General features: G+C 36.0%; 1 protein-coding gene across 5 annotated transcripts in view; it reads left to right on the top strand.

The window, feature by feature from the left end:
* CPEB2 (cytoplasmic polyadenylation element binding protein 2) overlaps positions 1-23107 on the top strand; it is a 180740-nt gene that overhangs the window by 123568 nt on the left and 34065 nt on the right. For 3 of the 5 annotated variants that reach the window (XM_053704130.1, XM_053704129.1, XM_053704134.1), the window contains 3 exons: positions 3700-3723; positions 20606-20770; positions 22275-22364. In XM_053704130.1, coding sequence (XP_053560105.1) covers positions 3700-3723; positions 20606-20770; positions 22275-22364 — 279 coding nt within the window. The remainder of the gene's footprint in view (positions 1-3699; positions 3724-20605; positions 20771-22274; positions 22365-23107) is intronic. The other 2 variants (XM_053704132.1, XM_053704131.1) reach the window with 1 other exon arrangement.

Raw genomic sequence — 23107 nt, 5'->3', positions numbered from 1 at the left:
TAGGAAGAAGCAAAGATTCCTAAAACTCAGAGTACTTAATCCCTCCCCCCTCTCTCGTATGCCAGTCTTATCTTTGCCTCTACTACATGAGGAAGGTGAAGACTTGAGGTGTTATAGATTCTTCAATGAGAGGGGACCTTAGACTAATTTGAGTCCCATTTTCCCCTCAGAGCTGCTATAGGTGAGGAGATTGGATTATTGGGCAGTGACACAATTGATCCCAGTGAAGGAGTTAGTCACAAGCCTGCCACAGTTGTCATGGGGACCGGTCCTTTACTCTCCTCCTGTTTGGGACATCAATACACTCCACATACAAATCCTCTGCTGTTAGCTGGAAACCACTGGATGGACCCTCAGTCCATTTTTGCAGCTGTGGGTTAACACGTTAGAGTGGGTGCATTTCAGGTAAGTAACTGACATTTTTGCACTCACAAAGCCCACAGGCTATTAGTAGGTACATCTTGCCAGTACATCATAGCCAGGGAAACGGTCAAATACAGACGTTACAACTTTACACTCTAGATGTATTCAGGCATATAGTCTAGCAGTCTATGAGGGGACATTGTATTTTGAGCTTTTGAACCCTCTTAGTGAATAATTTTATTTTTTTTAAATTAAAAAAAAATATGCATAATTTTATGTTTTACTTTTCATATTATCGTGCCTTTACTCTGCATAGTAAAGAAATGCCTTAGAAGCTTTAGACACAGTGTGTATGGCACAATTTTAATACAAATCTTTAGTTTTTATCCGCTAGCGTTATGCGCACGCCTCTCATATCTATAAAGCGCATGGGCTCTGACGCACAATTTAATATGGCCTGCATTCTAAAGCGGAATGAGTAGTTGTATTTGACAGTGGGACGGTTCGTTTTCCCGTCTTGCTAACAGCGGCCATTGAATATTTAAAACTCTTCAAGCAGTCAGTATTGCAAGACTTTTAGCGTTCCACAAGAAGTCCAAGGGAAATTAAAATCTAGAAATCTAGAAACCAACTGTCCTCCTCTTCACAAAAGCATGACTCTTCCAGATCCTCCTGGAGATCCAACCCCAATCTTAATGAAGCACAAAATGGGTGAAACGTGTAGAAGGCTGTGTCAGTTTGACTTATTGATCACAAACCGTATGCTATGTAGAGATGGTAACGGACTATTTATACATCCAGTTAGCAGCTAATGTCAAGTGCTGAGGTAAAGTCCCTGAGTACATAAAGTACTGAAGTGCAGGGGTACAGAGGACCCTTGCATGAGTCAGTTTATATTGTGGTAGTACTTCTGTGATAAGTAACTTGCGCAAGTTATACCGAGCATCAGCGGGATCCTGGAAGGCAAATGATCTGTAAATAACGGAGGTAACACTGTGTGTTTGGAAACTGCTGTATTTTATCTACAGAATTGCACTTAACTGTTGTGCTGCAACTAATAATAATCCAATACGGGACACAGAAACAAGCAGTTTTAAAAGGTAATTATGGGATACAAATCTGTGTGCAAGATTTAAGCAACACAAAGGGATCTGTACCCGATTTAAGGTTCCAAATCCCTGTGACTATACTGATGTTTTGTGCCATGTGTATGATCTGTGCCTAATAGATTTTTAGACCTTTTAAGAGACTATACTTGAACTGCTTGGGAGTTGTCCCTTAAGCTAATAAATTTAGGATTTCATTTTTTAGTGAAGTTTATTTTAGAGGTTAATAAATATTGCCACCTTTTAATATTGTTTGTCTTATATTGTGATGGATACATCAATTCTGCACAATTTTGTATGGATGGTATTTTGTTTGTTATTAAATGAGCCCTAGTTGTAGAAGCGCTTTTCTGAGTAAGATATTTTATATGCTATTTAATAAGCACTCTTAGCTACAGAATCACCCTTTCTTTTTTAACTTTTAACCCCAACTGGAACAAGGCCAGGAATACAGAATGGATTTCAGATCAAAGCCCTCCCTGCGCAAGTTTTCTTCTGTAACATTTTCCAAAGGCCCCTTTAAAGGCTCAAGCATTTTTTTTAATGTTATCAGTATCTAGAAGACATGGGATTTATAGTTCCAATTCCTATATCGGTCAGGGTTTTATTCAAACCGTTTATTCTCAATAAGAGGGCACATTCTGAATTATACTGGATTTTTCAACTTTAAATGTGTTTCTAAGGGTTCCTACCTTCAAACTGCTAACAAGTCGGACTGCTTTCCCTTTATACAGCAGGGGCAATATATATCCACAATATCAAGGATTCTTACCTTCATTTTTCTATCCAGAAAGACAATCACCAGTTCCTGAGATTTGCATTCCATGACAAACATTTTCAGTTTGTTTTACCATTTGGTCTGGCTACTGACTCTTCCTGAATCTTTTCAAAGATTCTGGGATCTCTTGACTATAATAAGAGCTCATGGTATTTCAGTGGCTACATACCTGAATGACATTTTGGTACAAACTCCATTTTTAAATTTAGCAAATCTCATACCAACAGTCTTTTTTTGTTTCTTCTCAAACATAGCTGGAGAATCAATATTCTAAAGAGTTCTTTCTTAGACAAGAGTCTTTCCTAGTAGTCCTTATAGACTCAATATCAGTGAGATTTCAGGCAAAATACTTTCTGGCAAGATGTGCAAGACTTAAATGTCAAACCCTACAGTAGCCCTATGTATTAAAGTGTGATGTTTGCAGCATCATATGCCATTCCATTTGCTCTGTTTTACATATGATCTCTTAATCTTGCATACTAAGTCAATGGTGCAAGGGCTACATTCTTTCTCAAAGAATCCTTTTGGACTCCACGACAAAGCAATATTTTACCTTGGTGGATAGATCACCATTCCATTGCTCTAGGGGCATCCTTTGTTCATCCAAGTTGGACAATAATCATGACAGACGCAAATCTCTTGGTTGGGTCCAATATGAGCCTCCAGGAGAGCACAAGGAGGCAAGGTTTTCAATAAATATCTTGGAACTATGTGCTATCTTTAGGGCTCTTCAGAGCTGGCCTCTTCTAAAGGAAGACTTATCTGCGTTTTCAATTAGACAATGTCACAGCAGTGACCTATATCAATCATCAGCTCACAGTTCCCTAGTGATGTAGGGGGTTACACAAATTTTAACTTTGACGGAGAACGATTTCTGTACAATTTCTGTAATCCATTTTCCAGGTGTGAACAACTGGGAAGCAGTTTATCTCAATCGTTAATCCCGTTATACTTGGGAACAACAAACTTCCCAGTTATTTTGCAAATTTCAGGGATCTACAGGCAGAGTTTGTAGATAATTGAGCTCCTTGGTTATTTTGTCTTGCTTATATTTTTCTTTCAATTGTTCTGCTTCCAAGAGTGAGTGCTTGGGTCAAATAAGAGCTCTCATCCTTAATTCTGATTGCTCCAGCTTTGTCATGCAGAATTCTGGTACAGCTGTTAAGCTGTTCTTTATGGTCTCTTTCGATAAGACACAAGTTACTGTGGTGGGAGGGATTAAGTTCTCTTGGAGTTTTGGGAATCTTTGCCTCCTTCTGGTGGCCTGGAGTTTAATCCCTGGACTTTCGCCACCATGAAATAAATGAATTTATATAATATATATTATATATAATATATATAATATATATATATATATATATATATGTATATATGTTAAATATTTTATTTGTTTAGCTATTGTACATTGATATTGTAAAAGAAATTGACATTTTGTCCTTTGTTTACATGCAGCAAGGAGTTATGGGAGAAGACGAGGTAATTTACTTATTTATTTGTTAAGTTTTAATTAACAATTTGTTAAGCGGCCTATGATTATGTCTCCGCGTTTAATCAGCCAACCAGCACAATGGGCATCGGTGTTATAGCTTAGTAATGCTTATGACTTATAATTCATTAATAATTCATTGTCTATTATTCTTACATGAATATATTATCTAACACTTTTTTTTTTTTTTTTTTTTAACAATTTTTCAATTGAATACTTTGCTTTTTAGTTCAGGGTTTGACAAATTACAGGACCCAGGGAGGCACACAATTGGTTTTATTGGTTTTATATAATTTTATCTCTATGAAAAAAGCCTGGCTCGTAAAAAAAAAAAAAAAAGTGTCTAGCTTTTCAGTTTTCTTTGTGGTTCCAATATTTGAAATAAATTTGTCAAACCCTGTTTGTGTTTTAAGTGATTTTCTTTTAAACCCTTTATAATGGCATTTTTTATCTAAAAAAATAAAGTGCATGTTATTCTGTTTCATACGAGTAAGGTTCATTTTATTTAAAGTCAATATAAATGAAGATTTTTATTGTGATGGATATGTTATTTGCTTAAATCAAAATGTAAACATAACAAATTGCCAGATTTTGAATTTTATAATCTAAAATTATTCTGAAATCCAAACTTTCATTTATATTTTTTATAAAATGTATTAAAAAATAAATAAATTCCCTGTCCGTAAGTGACAATCTTCTCTCCCTTTGTCTTTGGTTTGGTTTTTGTGTTCTAAAATAAAAATGGTGGTCACCGTGGTATATATATATATATATATTTAAAACAATATTTCTGGTTACAAAAGTAATACAAATGATATAAAACTACCTTTAAAGCTGCATGTATAAACTGTATTATCACGTTATTGCCTAAATGGCACAATATATATTGTTTACACTTGGTCCTCTTTCTTTAAGCTGTCCTATAAAAATATTCAAAAATCCAAACCTTTTCCAGTCCAAAGCAGTTTGGATAAAGGGTTTTGTGCCTGTAGGTTAGCTTTTATACTTTAACAAAATGCAAGCATAATTTAAAAAACAAAAATGTGCAAATAGTACTGCAATCTTTACAGGCTATAACTTCCAGTATCACTTGCAGCTTGCTCACTACATGACTTGTAACGCCCAATCAGACATTTAGTGATCTAAAAGTAAAAATGTGTTTGTGGTAGAATTCCAGCATAGGCCTCCATTACATATGCAGCGTCTCCCGCAAAATCCCCTGCTACAAGATTTTACGCGATTTTGGTATTACATATACGGCGTAGCATACAAGTTATGCGCGTATATGTCGCCCGCAATTATTACTCCCATAGGCTAACATAGAACCGCGTCGCAAATTGGTATCCAATATCCAGCGCAAGGAGTTCCGTGGCGAAAATGGAGAAATCTTACTCCTTTTTTACCTCGCCATAAAAGGCAGCCATAGCAAGCCTTGTGCTGAGTATGGGAGCACCGTAACTCCCTAAAATGCCTGCAAAAATCAACTAACACCTAACGCATGTGCAATGTCTATCTACCTGTCAACCGCAATCCCCCACTGCAATAACTAATAAAGTGTATTAACCCCTAAACCGCCATCAAATCCACACTGCAAGTAATAACTAAATTATTAACCCCTAAATCCGCCAACCCCAACATCACAAACTACCTCTTAAAACTATTAACCCTTCATCCGCTATTAACCCACAACGCAATAAACCTATTCAAGTATTAACCCCTAAACCACCATAACCCACATAGCCTACTAAATGTATTAACCCCTAATCTGCCGCTGCCACTATAATAAAGTTATTAACCCCTAAACCTAAGTCTAACCCTAACACCCCCTAACTTAAATATTATTTAAATAATTTGAAATAAATTTGCTATTATTAACTCAATTATTCCTATTTAAAACTAAATACTTACCTATAAAATAAACCCTAAGATAGCTACAATATAATTAATAATTACATTGTAGCTATTTTAGGATTTATTTTTATTTTACAAGCAACTTTGTATTTATTTTAACTAGGTACAATAGCTATTAAATAGTTATTAACTATTTAATAGCTACCTAGTTAAAATAAAGACAAATTTACCTGTAAAATAAATTCTAACCTAAAGGGACAGTAAAGCTTAAAAATGTTATATAATTCTGCACATAGTGCAGAATTATATAACATATTAGCCAAACATTAAAACACATAATTGTACCTTATTAATTTAAAAAAACAAACGCTGTTTCACAGACCCGCTCTCTGCTGAACGGGTCTGTTATATTTAATCAGCGCATCGGGCCAGCTGTATAGTCACAGCCCGGCCCGACCCGTGCCATAACACTAAGTCGCAGCTCGCTCCTGTGACAGGAGCGAGCTGCACTTAGTCGTATGGCGCGGTCGGGCCGGGCTGTTACTATACAGCTGGCCCGATGCGCTGACTAATTATAACAGACCCCGTTCAGCAGAGAGCGGGTCTGTGAAACAGCGTTTGTTTTTTTAAATTAATAAGGTACAATTATGTGTTATAATGTTTGGCTATATAATGTTATATAATTCTGCACTATGGGCAGAATTATATAACATTATTTTTAAGGTTTACTGTCCCTTAAGTTACAATTACACCTAACACTACACTATCATTAAATAAATTAAATCAATTAACTTCAATTACCTAAAATTAAATACAATTAAATAAAATAAACTAAAGTACAAAAAACCCCCCCACTAAATTACAGAAAATAAAAAAAAATTACAAGAAGTTTAAACTAATTACACCTAATCTAAGCCCCCTAATAAAATAAAAAAGCCCCCCCAAAAAATAATTCCCTACCTTATACTGAATTACAAATAGCCCTTAAAAGGCCTTTTTGCAGGGCATTGCCCCAAAGTAATCAGCTCTTTTACCTGAAAAAAAAGAAATACAACCCCCCCAACATTAAAACCCACCACCCACACACCCAACCTTACTCTTAAACCCGCCTAATCCCCCTTAAAAAAACCTAACACTACCCCCTTGAAGATCACCCTACCTTGAGCTGTCCTTCCACCAGCCGGCAGAAGTCTTCATCGAATCCGGGCAGAAGAGGTCCTCCACACGGGCATTAGTCTTTATTCAAGCGGCATCTTCTATCTTCTTCCATCCGATGAGGAGCGGCTCCATCTTGAAGACATCCGATGCAGAGCATCCTCTTCCATCGACGGCGACTGTAGAATGAAGGTTCCTTTAAATGACGTCATCCAAGATGGCGTCCCTTCAATTCCGATTGGCTGATAGAATTCTATCAGCCAATCGGAATTAAGGTATGAAAAATCATATAGGCTGATGCAATCAGCCAATAGGATTGAGCTTGCATTCTATTGACTGATTGGAACAGCCAATAGAATGTGAGGTCAATCCTATTGGCTAATTAGATCAGCCAATCGAATTAAACTTCAATCTGTTCCAATCAGCCAATAGAATGCGAGCTCAATCCCTATTGGCTGATTGCATCAGCCATAGATTTTTCCTACCTTAATTCCGATTGGCTGATAGAATTCTATCAGCCAAACGGAATTGGACGCCATCTTGGATGGCGTCATTTAAAGTAACCTTCATTCTACAGTCACCGTCGATGGAAGAGGATGCTCCGCATCGGATGTCTTCAGAATGGAGCCGCTCCTCGTCGGATGGAAGAAGATAGAAGATGCCGCTTGGATGAAGTCTTCTGTCTTCTGATGTCCTCTTCTTCCCGCATTCAATGAAGACTTCTGACGGCTCAAGGTAGGGTGATCCTCAAGGGGTTAGTGTTAGGTTTTTTTAGGGGGGGATTGGGTGGGTTTTAGAGTAAAGTTGGGGTGTGTGGGTTTTAATGTCGGGGGGGTTGTATTTCTTTTTTAACAGGTAAAAGAGCTGATTACTTTGGGGCAATGCCCCGCAAAAAGCCCTTTTAAGGGCTATTTGTAATTTTAGTATAGGGTAGGGAATTTTATTATTTTGGGGGGCTTTTTTATTTTATTAGGGTGGGCTTAGATTAGGTGTAATTAGTTTAAACTTCTTGTAATTTTTTTTTTTATTTTCTTTAATTTAGTGTTTGATTTTTTTGTAGTTTATTTTATTTAATTGTATTTAATTTTAGGTTATTGTAGTTAAATAATTTAATTTAATGATAGTGTAGTGTTAGGTGTAATTGTAACTTAGGTTAGGATTTATTTTACAGGTAAATTTGTCTTTATTTTAACTAGGTAGCTATTAAATAGTTAATAACTATTTAATAACTATTGTACCTAGTTAAAATAAATACAAAGTTGCCTGTAAAATAAAAATAAATCCTAAAATAGCTACAATGTAATTATTAATTATATTGTAGCTATCTTAGGGTTTATTTTATAGGTAAGTATTTAGTTTTAAATAGGAATAATTGAGTTAATAATACATTTATTTAGATTTATTTAAATAATATTTAAGTTAGGGGGGTATTGGGGTTAGACTTAGGTTTAGGGGTTAATAACTTTATTATAGTGGCGACGGTGGCGGCAGATTAGGGGTTAATACATTTATAGGCTATGTGGGCTATGGCGGTTTAGGGGTTAATACTTGAATAGGTTTATTGCGTTGTGGGTTATGGCGGTTTAGGGGTTAATTTAGTTATTACTTGCGGTGTGGGTTTGATGCAGTTAATATTAATAATGAGGGGGGATTGCGGATATAGGGGATTTACGTGTCGGGCTTATTTTTGAGAGGTGTGTTAGACTTTTACAGGGGATTTGATATTTTCTTTACTTTTCTTAGGCGCCGGCAGTTTCTAAAGTGCCGTAAGTCACTGGCGACTCCAGAAATTTGTATTTATGCTCATTTCTGGACATCGTTAGTTTATCCGACTTACAGCACTTTATGAACTGCAGGCGGGGTTTATTTAATACCCCGATGTGCAAGGTCAAATTTGATCGCGCCCATAGTCTTTAAAACAACCTTTTGATTATAAATACAATAAATGAAGAAAAGTTACTATATATTATGTGTGTTAACTCTATGATCAACACTATTTATAGGTTTCCAGTTCATTGTAACCTATGTTTGCCACTTATGCACCATGTAAAAAGATTAAATATGAGGCAAGCTTATTCATTTTGCATGTGCATCAATTCACAGCTCTCTATTGTCTCAAATTGACACTTTTTTTTAATGTATTTAAACTGTAAATTTGCTTAAATGCCATACATATATTTAAAATATGTAGATTTATTTTTTAAATGTTTAAAAATTAAAGAAATAAATTAAAAGGTTAATTTTCTAAAAAGTACTTTAGTTTTTATAACGTAATGGGCGCTGACATGTTGAAACCTAGGTTTTCCCTTATCTATCTCTTCTGCTGTTATCAATTAAGCACATGTATACAACAGGCAATAACATAATATGTAGACCATGCTATGGAAAATATAGGATTGTTAAAGTAACTAACATGGTTTCCATACACTCAGCTCTTCTATTGCCAGTTTTTATGTGTCCCTCATTGTCAGCAGAAGAGAGATAAGGGGAAAACCTAGATTCCAACACAGCAGCAACCATTACTTTATAGAAACTCAGTGGAATTGAGAAAACCCATACTTTCTAAGTTATATTCTAGGAAAAGGGAACAAAATAAATGCATTGCATTTTTTTTTTTTAAACACACAAACACTTTATATTACAATCTCAGACAGTTTAATATCCCATACTGACAATGCGGGGGCTATACAATCCAACCATATTAAGCTACTTTTGTTTAGTCATTTTATTTAACAAAAGTAATTGAAACTGTTGTGAAGTGATTTGGCACAAAGCCATTTCCAGTTCAGTGAGCTAATCATTAATGGTTGGAGGATTTTCTCACCATGCTTTTAGAAGATTAGCATCAGACATTTAAATGGTTTATTTAACTAAGACAATACCATTGATTCTAGAGTTTTTGATACAATTGCTACCTCAAACATATTTTTAAATTAATGTTTTTTTCTTTGGAATTCCCTTTCTTAGTTACAAAAGCTTAAAGGGACAGTACACTGTAAATGTTTTTTATTAATGTATTTTCAATGACTTGTTATACCAGCTGCAGGGTATAAAATGTATGAGAAATTGCGTTTTCATGTTTATTTGTGTATATGAAGTAGCTGGTTTTGTGCTTTGAAACCACAGCCTATTACAAGGGGTTGTACTTAAGGTAATATCAGATCTCATTATGTTATAACTTTGTGTACACACACTTGCTTCTTTATCTTATATTTACCTGGAACACCAAAGCTATTATTATTACTTAAAGGGACAGTAAACCTCAAAAATAATGTTTTATAATTCTGCATATAGTGCAGAATTATATAACATTATATTAGCGCAAACTTTATAAAACATAATATTCCCTTTGAATTTTTTAAAACAACGGCTGTTTTTCAGATCCGCTCTCTGTGCTCTTCTGAGCGGGTCTGTTTTTTTTCACACAGCGCATCGGGCCAGCTGTATAGTCACAGCCCTGCCCGACCGCGCCATAACACTAAGTGCAGTTCGCGCTCCTGCTCTGTCTGACAGCACGAGCGAGCTGCACTTAGTGTTATGGCGCGGTCGGGCCGGGCTGTGACTATACAGCTGGCCCGATGCGCTGTGTGAAAAAAACAGACCCGCTCAGAAGAGCACAGAGAGCGGATCTGAAAAACAGACGTTGTTTTAACAAATTAAAAAAGGGAATATTATGTTTTATAAAGTTTGCGCTAATATAATGTTATGTTAATTCTGCCACTATGTGCAGAATTATATAGCATTATTTTTGAGGTTTACTGACACTTTAACTATCCTGAACCCCACTGAGAGTGTAACTTCTTCTGCTGGCTGTGTTTCCTTAGGCTTGTCAGTAGCATATACTCTAGTATCAAAACTTTCAGTATAGGTGGCTATACCACAGACTAAATCAGCTATTTCAAATGCTGAAATAGGAGTAAAGGAGCTACTTGTAACCAATTTTATACACTCTAGCAGGTAACAATTGGGGATAATTTAAAGGGGAGACATTTTTTGGGTGAACTGTCCCTTTAAGAACAATTAAATATTTATTTAAAATAATAATTACCAGTATATATAATATCCTGCCCTGATTAAAGTGCTCTTCTTTTCCTGCTTACAGAGGTATTTCTCTTTCCACAGGGTTGGCCTTATATGCCAGTTAGCATTAAAGGGACGTTTCAGCCAAAATTAGACTGCACATGGATGCATTTCAGTTTTGAATAGAAGCATTTTGGGGAAAAAAAACATGCATTAGCAAAAATTCTTCTAATAAAAGCTATAGCCGTTTCAAATGTGTATTTAAGTACCCACGGTGCACCAGCATTTTACACACAGCACTTGTTTAGGGAGCCTAAGGTGCTTGTACCATCTGGTAATGACTCAATTTGTTAATAGCTGACATGATACAAGCCCCACTGGCGCTCTGAGCAGCTGCGATATGTAAAATGCTGTGGCACTGAGAATATCTAGCTATGCCTCACATGCAGATAAAAATGCAAAGTCTAAAGTAGTGATATATTTTACTACTTAATGTGTTTTTGCCAAGACGTATACTGCAAATATGTTTCTATTCAAAGATGTAATTCATCTATGTGCATTTAACTTTTGACTGGAATATCCCTTTAATTTGAAGTACAAAGCTGATCCTGCTATATTTGTTTCACTTTAAACCCCTTTTCTGAAGCACAATTATGTTGAACATGGTTAAATTCTGCTCTTTCATGTACATAATTAGAATTTTATTTTATCTTCATTCAATATTCCTTTAAACAACCTGAATCCAAGTGCTGAGAAATATTAAAGTTAAAATTAAACTTCCATGGTTCAGCCAGGTCATGCAACTTTAAGAGACGCTCTTTTTTTCCCTAAAGAGCATCAATGCACTCGTATGACCTAGCGGGTGATTGGAGGATACGCATATATGCCTTTTGTCATTGGCTACCCAGATGTTTTCAGCTAGGTTCCAGTATTGCATTGCTACACAGTGACACTTTGTCCTTGTCATACAATATGGATACAAATACTTTGATATAGATGTTTTGACATGTAGATGGTTTTTAAGTGATTACATTTCAACCATCTAAAGCCTATTTTGTTTGCAGAGACTTATGTCCCCTTTTAAAGCGAATGTAAAGTTTCATCAAGTAGTGCCCGTTTTTTAAAAAATACTATTAAAAACAGGGGCACTTTCATTGATAAAACTTTACATTGCACTATATTTGTAGAAATACCTCTTCGTCTTGAAAGCCGCTCCAGCCCGTCGCAAGCCTCTTCCTATGTCAGCAAAGACGATTCCGGCATCCTTCAATCACGGCTTACCCCCTGGGGGAAACATTGCCTAAAGCAACGCCGTGATTGGAGGATGCCGGAATCGTCATTTCTGATGTAGGAAGAGGCTTGCGACAGGCTGGCGAAGCGCAGGAGCAGCTTTCAAGACGAAGAGGTAAGTATTTCTACAAATACGGTGCAATGTAAAGTTTCATCAATGAAAGTTCCCCATGTTTTTAATAGTATTTTTAAAAACCGGGCAATACTTAATGAAACGTTACATTCACTTTAAGTAGTGCTTTAAAGGGACATGAAACACTTTTTTTTGCTGATTCGGAAAGAGCATGTGATTTTAAACAACTTTTTCCAATTTTTCCAATTTTTGTCTATAAAATTTGCTTAATCCTCTTGGTGTCCTTTATGTTAATGGAACAGTTTTGCACTACTGAGAGCTAGCTGAATACATTTTGGTAAACTAATGAAAAGAGGCACTTGTGTTCAGCCACCAATCGGCTAACTCCAAGAAATGCATTGCGGCTTAGGAGCCTACCTAGGTATGCTTTTCAACTAAGGATACCAAGCGAATGAGGCAAATTACATAATAGAAGTACAAATCCTCGGTAAGTGCTCAGTAATAAACGGTCTCTCACCTGTACTTCGTGCTGAATCGTTTGCTCCTCTCACAGCACTGCACGGTGTCTCCTCCTCAGCGCTTCCTCAGGGAATTGTTTTGCATACACTTGGTTCCGATCCGGTCTGGTGCTCAGGATTCACGGGGCACTTCACCAAATCCCCAGTACACATAAACAACTTCAACCATATCCTTGCACAAATAGGTCTAGGTGAAAAGACAAGACGCCACTGGATGCCTTAAAAAAGCTCTTTATTCTCTATACACATAAAAGGAAAATACTTCCGTCAAGAAATGTAGGTTATGTGTATCGAGTACATAATAGAAGCAAACTGTATAGTTGTTTAAAATCACATGCTCTGAATCATGAAAGGAAAATGTTTGGTTTCACATCCCTTTAATGTTGCAGTGTTTGCTGTTTTTATATACAGAATGCATATTAAACAGCTGTTTAGCAACCTAAGCTGTGCCATATTCCTATTTATAATATGACGATAAGCAAAGCCCTACCCTACTAACACACAATGACACATATAAAATTATATTGGAAGCATTTTTGAAAAGTGCTTATTTATACCCTAATGTTTCCTACAAAAGCCCTGTGCATGCATGTACAAGTGACGTGTGGCGCTAGCCAGTAGACACGGCATTCAGAGGTTTTGTTCACCTCTGAATGTAGAAAAAGGTGGCTCTTCGTCCCGCTCGGCTATTTTTGTTGCCGTGTTTATTTACGTGCAACAGCAACGCACTAAAATCTGGATTTGCACAGATTGTAGTGCGTTGCTGTTGCACAGGAATAAATGTGGCAACGAAACCTCTGAATGCATAACCAGTCCTTGCATGTACTGGAAAAGTTCTTACAAAACTCGTAATTTCCAGGAAGAACTTTTGCAAAAAATGGCTACATTGAAAAAAATACCTCAAAAGTAAAATGCACATTATTTCCATGAATGTCCTGTTAAAAGAGCAGAGGTGAGCATTAACTATGGCGAATCTCAGATGAAATGAACACAATTTTTTTTTTTTTATTCAGACCCAGCATACAATTTAAAAAAACATCAACTACTTAATAGTTTTTATTTTGTTTCGAAGAGCATACCTAGGTAGGTAGTGCATACATGTCTGGAGCACAGCATGGCACAAAACACTGCTGCTAGGGCTGGGCGATATGGGCAAAAAAATAATCGTGATTTAATTGCGATTTTTTTTTTTTTTATTAATTACTGTAACACCTTCATTTTGCATTAAAAAGTTTATTTAACACTACAGAATCTTAATGTGCATGTTTCTCAATGTCCAATACACTCTTGGAGCATAAAAATACAAAACAAAAAATAGTTTTACAATTTGCTGCCTGTGATGTGATTAAATAGTAGCCACTAGCCAGTTATTAGCTCTTCTGACACACAACATTCTCATGTTTTCTTGGACAGTCATTCTAACTGTGGAATGATTAACAAATGAAGCAGTGTAAGCCACATACACACACAAAAAATAAATAAATTAAAAAAAAAAAAAAATATATATATATATATATATATATATATATATATATATACATACACACATACACACATATACACATACACACATACACATACACATATACACATACACATATACACATACACATATACACACACACACACACACACACACAGAGATCAGGTGCACTTACTGTTACAAAACCACATCCGCCGGGGTACTGCGTGCAGTGTATACAACCATAACAGTTTATCCTACAAGGAGAATAAAACGCTGCACTCACCGTTCTTCATGAGCCAGTTCACATCAGTATAAACATAACATAATCCCAAATCATAATAATCCCATATCATAGAAGTATAGATAGTCGCATAATAAGATAGCACTCACTGGGTAAAAATAAAACTTAGCTTTTATTGTAGGAACTGACTGATCCATTTGATAAAGGTACTGGTTGGCGCCGAAACGTCATGGGGGACCGGTTTTAACCTTTGAGATTCTACAATAAAAGCTAAGTTTTATTTTTTTTATGTGACACTATATCTATTATATATATATATATATATATATATATATATATATATATATATATATATATATATATATATATATATATATATACTTTTTGGCAGCCGTGGGGTTAACGGCATCTGCTATGTATTTGAGCTTTTTCTCAGAGAGCAGGAGATTGTGTGGGAGGTTCCATAATGTTTACCCTAAGTTTCAGACTGCAGACGTCCCTAGGGGGAAATATAAGTTGCTTTCCCTCCTCTTCATTCCTGCATGGGCTCTGCTTTTAGACTTCTAGATTGATCGGCTGGCCAGCTGCTACTGAGATCAGAAAGTGAAAGTAAAACAGCAATTTTACAAATGTGTGCTAAAAGCAACCACTAGATGGAGCTGGTTTGCAAGAAATCACATACAAATCAATGCATTACAGCCACTAGTGAGGATTTTTTTTTAGCAACAAAATCGCGACTCTCGTGGTTTTTAAATCGCTATTAATCACGGTTTTAAATCACATATGCGATTAATCATGCAGACCTAACTACTGCACTACATCTCTTGCATATGTATTTAAGTTTTCTTGCAAAACCGCTACCATATAGTGCTCCAGACACATGCCCACTCCTGAGTCTACCTACCAGCTTTTCATCAAAGGATAGCAAGCAAATTAAGTACATTTTGATAATATTAGAAGTACATTATAGCTTTTTAAACTTGTATGCTCTATGTGAATCATGAAAGATGGTGGTTCATATCTTTTAGAATATGTAGTTACTCGGTGTATCTATCTGTGATGTAGCTTTGTTTTAGTCTACACACATAAGGACCTTGCATTGATTAAATCTGCCATGCTGATCCTCTTGTCACCATTAGTTAAAATTAAACCACGCTTTATGTTTATTTGAGAAGGTCTTTTATTTGTGCTGTATCTCCCTCTTAAAGGGACAGTAAACACCAAGTTCCATTTAACTGCATGTAATATACTCTACTATAAAGAAAAATATGCACAGATACTGATATAAAAATCCAGTATTAAACCATTTAAAAACTTACTTAGAAGTTCCCAGTTTAGCTCTGTTAAAAAGATTAGCTGGAACACCAACTCACTGCAAGTGCTTCAATAGCAAAAAACGCAGACACCCTCCCCCTTCCTCTGCATATGAATAGACACTTTACACAAACAGGAGCAAGCTGGAATAGGTATACGTCGGTATTCTCCTAAAATTTTGGGGTATGGTTAGGAGTCCGAAAATCAGCGCAATGTTATTTAAAAATAAGCAAAACTATATATATATTTTTTTAAAAAAGCTGTATAGGCTATATAAATGGATCATCTACATAACATTTATGCAAAGAAAAATAAAGTGTATAATGGCCCTTTAACCTTGAATAATCTTACAACACGCAAGTGAATTTGGGAGCTCAGAGCTGCATTGTTCTGATCTTACAGAACTCTTCAAGCTTTAGTGAATCTCAGCTGCTGCAGAGTGGCAGTGTATTATTACTGGTCTGCAGCTGAACTCAGGGATAGAATGTTTATTCAATAAAACATTGTTTTTGCAGTGGTCATGATTCCATAAACATGAACATTACATGATACGATCACCGAGGGAGGCGGAGTCTTGTCATATGGGGAAAGTCCATTTCCTTTATGAGATCTACAATGCTGCATAAAAAACGGCACACACTTGCAAAACAGCAGCAAAAGCCACCTATAGAATTGGGTGATTATGATATTGACATTTCTAATTCCACTGCTTACTTAATTAAAAAAAAAGTTTAAAGAAAAAAACTTTTATATTACAAAATGATTGTAAAAAAATCCTACTTTTGGAGGTCTCTGGGGCCTCCTTTCTTCAGTTACAAGAATATAAGTTCTGCAGCCCTTGCTTGGCAAATCCATCACTTCCTCTAATTCACTCTCTAAAATTCCAGCACCATCCAGCTTGATTTGTATTCTAGGAAGAATCATTGAATCTGTTTACAAAAGCTCATTCAGTTCTCTTAGCATAGAGTATGTCTTGTGCTCACGTGAGGGCAGTAATTATTTTATGCCTAATGTAGGATTTATTCGCCAAGCCTTCAGGCAACCATGTCTGTATCTTTTCATTTTTGCTATTCTGTACTGCTTTAGAAACATTGAGCACTTTTGTAATTTAAGAGTTTTTGAAAACTTTCTGAATTTGTTAACATCCTGTTTGCTGCAGTTGTTGTTCAGTGATATAACTGCCGCCTTTGGAGGAGCCAGTCTGAGCTTGTTACTGGAGCAGCTATAGCAAAATCAGTATTCTGTAGTGCCTCTACTTAAGCCATTAAGGAACAGATATAAATGAACATTTACAGTTATAAAACCATGTGAAATCTAAAGAAGGAACTGCTAATTCTCCTGGGAATTTGTAAAACCCATAGTTTTAGAGTTACATTTCAGATAAAAACTGGGCCAAATAAACAATGTTTATTGCAGTTTCTTTGTGCTGCTCCATATGATTAAACATATAATCCTATAATATTTTTTTGTATTGCAGTCTATGAATTGTCCCTTTAAGGAAGTTATGCTTACTGCTTCATCAAATCTACAATGAATGGCACTTATGACCTTCCTCTATGCCACTGTATTTGATGTGTAAAGATGGCCAGATGTGTGAAAAATATTACTATGTAAATGAACGGTTAATTAGCTCTAATGCTTGGTTACCTTTTATATTATTACTGCATGGAATTAGTTGTGTCGGGATATTTCAGGAACACTCTTTTCCTTTAATCCCCCTGACTAACGCTGACTTAGAAGCGAGTCAAAGAAAGATAAATGGAAAAGTGGCCCTAACATTCTGTCTCACGTTTTGTTTCCATCTCAGTAAACAGTTAAACTTCTTCCTGCCTCCACTCATTGGCCCTGATTCACTAAGGTCTGGAGAGCTGCCTCACAGATCAGGAAATTAGCTTTTTGGCAGTTACTATAAATACTGTAAATCATAAAATAGAAAGCAGCATATTTTGTGGCATCCAGTATTGTCTGTATCTGTAGTTTGGTTGTTTGCGAGCAAACAAGGAACTAAACCTCAGTGTGATAAGTTATACACTTACGAATTAGCGATTCACACTGAAGGACTCTCAAACCGTACTTTGGTTCTTTTCCTGTGAGTTCTGTGAATATCTCCTGTACTGACTGCTGCTCCAAGACTCTCTTTTATAAGACATAGCCCTATCTTAATGTTATACCTTTAATAGCACGGCATTTTCTATGTCTTTGTTTAAAGGGACATGAAACCCAATTTTTGCTTCATTCTCTTGGTATCCTTTGATATACTACTGTGAGCTAGCTGAACACCTCTGGTTAGCCAATAAGAGGTATTTATGTGCAACCACCAATTAGTAGCTAGCTCTCCCCGCTCCAGAGCCTACTTAGGTATATCTTTCAACAAGGATACCAAATTAATTAAGCAAATTAGATCATAGAAGTAAATTGGAAAGTTGTTTAAAATAGCATGTTCTATCAGAATCATGAAAGAAACATTTTGTGTTTCATGTCCCTTTTACGTTCAAGCATTTTTATGCACTGAATCTTCCTACTTTAAACTCACAATTTATGTAGGAATTGGTGCCACCTTTGTCATTAGGAATGCGCTCTGCACCTGAGTATAAATTCTTTTTAGATTATGCAATTGTAGATTTTCTACAGGATTACTGTTGTATGTATACATACTTGTAATATCTTAGATGAAGAAATAAACAGAGGCGGATTGGTGCGTATACTCTTCATTTGTCAATCTATCCTGTGGAGGAGACGGTATACAACACAGGATAATACTTTAACACGTGCTACATAGTATGTTCTAATACAGTTATAACATTTAAATAGAACTGAGGGTTTTACATTTAGTATTTTTTTTTTTATTAAACTACCATGCACAACTGTGCATTACACTTCCAGAGCTTAAGGTATGGCACAGTTTATTGATCTTTTCAGTGTAAATATCAAAGACAAGAAGCCAGAATTTCCTGTGTCATCTTGAAGCTTTGGTGTTCTATTCACATACTGCGTGCTCTCAGCGCCTTCTGGTTTACACATTTAGACAAATATGCTTTTCTGGCATTACACATTTGCTAAGGAACACATTCTTGAAACTCCAAAAAAACATTTAATCCAGCTGGAAGCTCAAACTGCCTAGTCAGAATGTGCTTGGTGCAGTCAGAGCTTTAAAAATTCCACCTGCTGTCAGACAAATGGCTTTCAAAGACCTGGTTTACCCTCTTGGTTGTCATTAGGGGCCGCAACACATTGCAAAGCAATTTATTGCTGCCCTTTCTAGCAGCCATGGGATTGTTGTTAAGGGAGCGATTTCAGATTCCTTATCCTTGTATCTAACATTTTAAACTTCAGAAGTGCAAACTGAAATGAAAGAAAATGTGTCCCCCCCCCCACCTTAAAAATAATTGCAACTATTTGTTTAAACGAAAAAAGTATTGTTCTCTAAGTTTTGTGATTATTGTATATTACAGGGCTTGAATAACCCACTTGGCAGGGGGGGCACCTTAAAAAATGGGTTTGGCACATGGATTTTTGAGACCTAAATATACCTCCCTATTGCCTTAATCTCACTTGGTATCAAACACAGTGAGCGACACAGAGTATCTGCTTTAGGCTGCACCTGGGAACTACAAGTCCTGTTTTCTTGAGACAGTGTTCTCACCAGGACCTATTTAGCGGGTTCACCACCCCGCTGATTTTACCGACAACCCAGCTAAATTCTAAGCCAAAATTAGCTATAAAATGTTTTTAATGTTTTATTGCACAAATGATCATTACATCGGTATGTTAAATTATGCAATTTATTTTGTGCTTTGAATAGCTTAAGTAACGTTTATGAATAACAGGAAATGTTATGATATTGGAAAGTGTTACACTACCGCCTCCCCCCGGCTGGGGAGAACATTGCTTGAGTTATCCTTACTGTGTTTGGTTGAGGTTCAGCGAGAAGAGGGTGTGGTAATTCTGTATGGCACGAGTATGATGCACGTTAAATTATCGATCTTGTGCCTGTGTGAGCTAATGAGTGGTACACACACAGAGATATGTGAAATAAGTTTGTCAAGCCCGTGACCTCTAATTCATGGTATTGCATATTTGAGATAGGAAAACTTGCAAACTCTGGTTTCAGGAGCTTATTTTTGTTTGCATCATCATATATATTTGTTCCACATTTTCTTTTCTTTTTTCTGAAAATTTTGAAAGCAAGAAATAATAATTAAAGGGACACTATACCCAAACATTTTCTTTCATGATTAAGGTAGAGAATACGTTTTCAAACAACATTCCAATTTACTTCTATTACCTAATTTGCTTCATTCTTTAGATATACTTTAATGAAGAAATAGCAATGCACACGGTGAACCAATCACAGGAGGCATCTGTGCAGCTACCACCAGCAGCTACTAAGCATATCTAGATATGCTTTTCAGCAAAGAATATCAAGAGAATGAAGCAAATTAGATTATAGAAGTAAATTAGAAAGTTGTTTATAATTGTATGCTCTTTCTAAATTATGAAAGAAAAAATTTGGGTTTCATGTCCCTTTAACATTTCAGTTTCTAAATGGGGTTGACAATGATGACCTGATAGCTATCCATATCTAAATCCAGAGTGCCACCAAGCTAAATTTCCTGACATTTCTCTTCTGGCTCCTATCATTCTCCTTAAAAATGTGTCTTGGAAATTAACTTACAGTATATGGATTAAAAATCTTTAGTTGAGAAACACTCATTTTAGTCACTTCATATATTTTCATACCAGGTCATTTTTGCCAAGTCTTAAAGCCTTGGAACATTTTATATTTATAATTGATAACCTCATAATACTGAGGACATTTATAATTAATGACTTAATGAAAGGGGCTTATAAATGCTAAGTAAATGTCAGTTAGCTGGAATCTAAAAATATCAATGAAAAACTTTTGAAGGCAATCATCTAACCGTTTTCGTTTTCTTTCTTTCAGGACGTTCTTCCCTCTTTCCTATTGATGATGGCTTACTAGATGACGGGCATAATGACCAAGTTCTGAATTCTCCCAATTGCTATTCTGGCCATCAGAATGGGGAGCGAATAGAACGCTTTTCAAGGAAGGTGTTCGTTGGTGGCCTTCCACCGGATATTGATGAAGGTAAAATGTTGACTAGGTGTGACAACATGGAGGGACGTAGACATATACTGCAGTATAATACCGCATGAGCTGGCTTTTAAAATACCATAGATTTAGCTTGGACAAAGGTCGTTATATCCATATAAATCAGTCATATACAAAATGTATAGCAGATATTTCTGGGACAATCTAGATCTGCCCTTTTTTACACTGCTTGTTAGGTTATGACATTTTCACTATATAATCCATTTGTATTTGTTTCACGGTTTTAGATATATTTCATACAATGCTGGGGTAATGTTATTAGAAATTATATCTTATAGGGTTGCACCGATACCGATACTAGTATCGGTATCGGTGCCGATACCAAGTATTTGCATGAGTACTTGTACTCGTGCAAATGCACCGATACTTAAACCGATGCTTCCAATTCCTACCCATACGCCATCTTGTGGCATTTTTCAAACTGCATGTTCCCATTTCATTTTAAGCTGGAGTGGAGACTTAACTAAAAATTGTTCTGCCAATACAAATTGCTGTTATTTGTATTATTGTACTTCAGAGCAGTCATTCAGACAAACCCCTGAAGTACTGGGCAGTTAATAAACTGAGATTTAATGGCCCAAAAATATCTTTCTAACCCATGCAGTAGTGTGAAAAGTGAAAGACTGTTCAGCTTAGCGTCAAACGTCCTTGCTGTTAGCAGAAACAGACTTATAGCTGAACATGCAGAGATGCTTCTGTTCCTTAAGAACTTGCCACTAACTTTTAAAAAAATATTCTAATTGCTAGATTGCCTGTTATACTACTAGTTCTCCTCTTGCACAATTATGCTCAAAACATACTGTACTCTGAGGAACAACCTTAGCCAGGGCTGGACTGGGGAAAAAAAGCAGCCCTGGAAAAATATGAAGACCAGCCCTATTTTCTGTTGAGTCAGTAGAATGCAAATGCCCCATTTTTCTCAAAGAGGATTACTAGGATACTCCTTCCTCAATATTATTTTCAGAATTAAATTATATTACTTTGTATTAAATACAAATGTTAGATTGGTGAGTTATATAGGCACCCTACAACCCAATTGCATCCAGTAATCCCCCCCCTTTAAATTGTAGCTTTCCAGCCCTAGCTGCTGCAGCTGTTATTTATTGTTGTTATTATTAATATGTTATTGTAATATTTTTATTTATAAACATGTTCTGTAAACTTTGTGACCACAATCACATAAAACTGTTTTATTATTTCAAAATGTCTTTTGAGATACAGTTCATAATTATAAAGAAGTGATCTTAAATCATTACTCTGTAATGTGCTAGGTAAACTGTCATGACATAAAAAAGTATCGGTAATTGGTATCGGTGAGTATTTTAAAAAAGTATCGGTACTTGTACTCAGTCTTAAAAAAATGGTATCGGTGCAACCCTAATATCTTAGCATAAAGGGCATTTTCATATTGCGAGCTAAGTAGTATTTGGGTTGGGCTCTATTGAATGACAGGTTTTAACCTTCATATTTGTTTACACAGACGAGATTACTGCCAGTTTTCGTCGATTTGGGCCCTTAGTAGTAGATTGGCCACATAAAGCTGAGAGCAAATCCTACTTCCCCCCAAAAGGTAAGTTCCAACTGATTTGGCCTTTAGGCTGTGCAGGGAAAGCTTCTGGTTATCATTCCATTGATACTTTCTGTGATTATAAAGGTTACAATGCAAAAAAGCTGATGCTAGACTCAGACTGGCTTTGTATCAGTATTGTGTATATGAGTGTGAGTTTACACATACAGCACTCGCATCCTATACACAGGGGATGTTATGCATCAGGACAGTAAAACCTTTACAGCATTTATTTACCAAACCTTGTGTGTAACTGGCTTTAATCATCACAAAAGGAGTTCTGGTTCTGCAGGCAAATCTTTCTTTTAAAAGGGCCACTAAATACAGCACAATTCCATAATTAACAAATACATAATAAAAAGACAATACAATAACATCTACTCCGAATTTCAAATAAACAGTAGATTTTTGTATTGCAAATTTCTTTTTTCTCATATTTTCCAGCCCCATGTATCATGTGACAGACATCAGCCAATCACAGACTAGTATACGTATACCCTGTGAGCTTGTGCACATGCTCAGTAGGAGCTTGTTCTCCAGAAAGTGTGTATATAAATACTGTGTAAAATTTGATTATTTAAGTAAATTGGATAGTGTTTTAAAACTGCCTGCTCTTTCTGAATCATAAGTTTATTTTGATTTGTGTCCCTTTTAAGGGATAGAAGCTCAAGTAGTAGTGAGCGCATCCAATAATTTTGCATTATTTAATGGGTTTATTACTAATGTGAAGACACCATGTAAAATAT

This window comes from Bombina bombina, chromosome 2, assembly GCF_027579735.1.
Source record: "Bombina bombina isolate aBomBom1 chromosome 2, aBomBom1.pri, whole genome shotgun sequence".
In the NCBI taxonomy this organism is placed as follows: Eukaryota; Metazoa; Chordata; class Amphibia; order Anura; family Bombinatoridae; genus Bombina; species Bombina bombina.
This window is presented reverse-complemented; position numbering and strand designations above follow the sequence as displayed.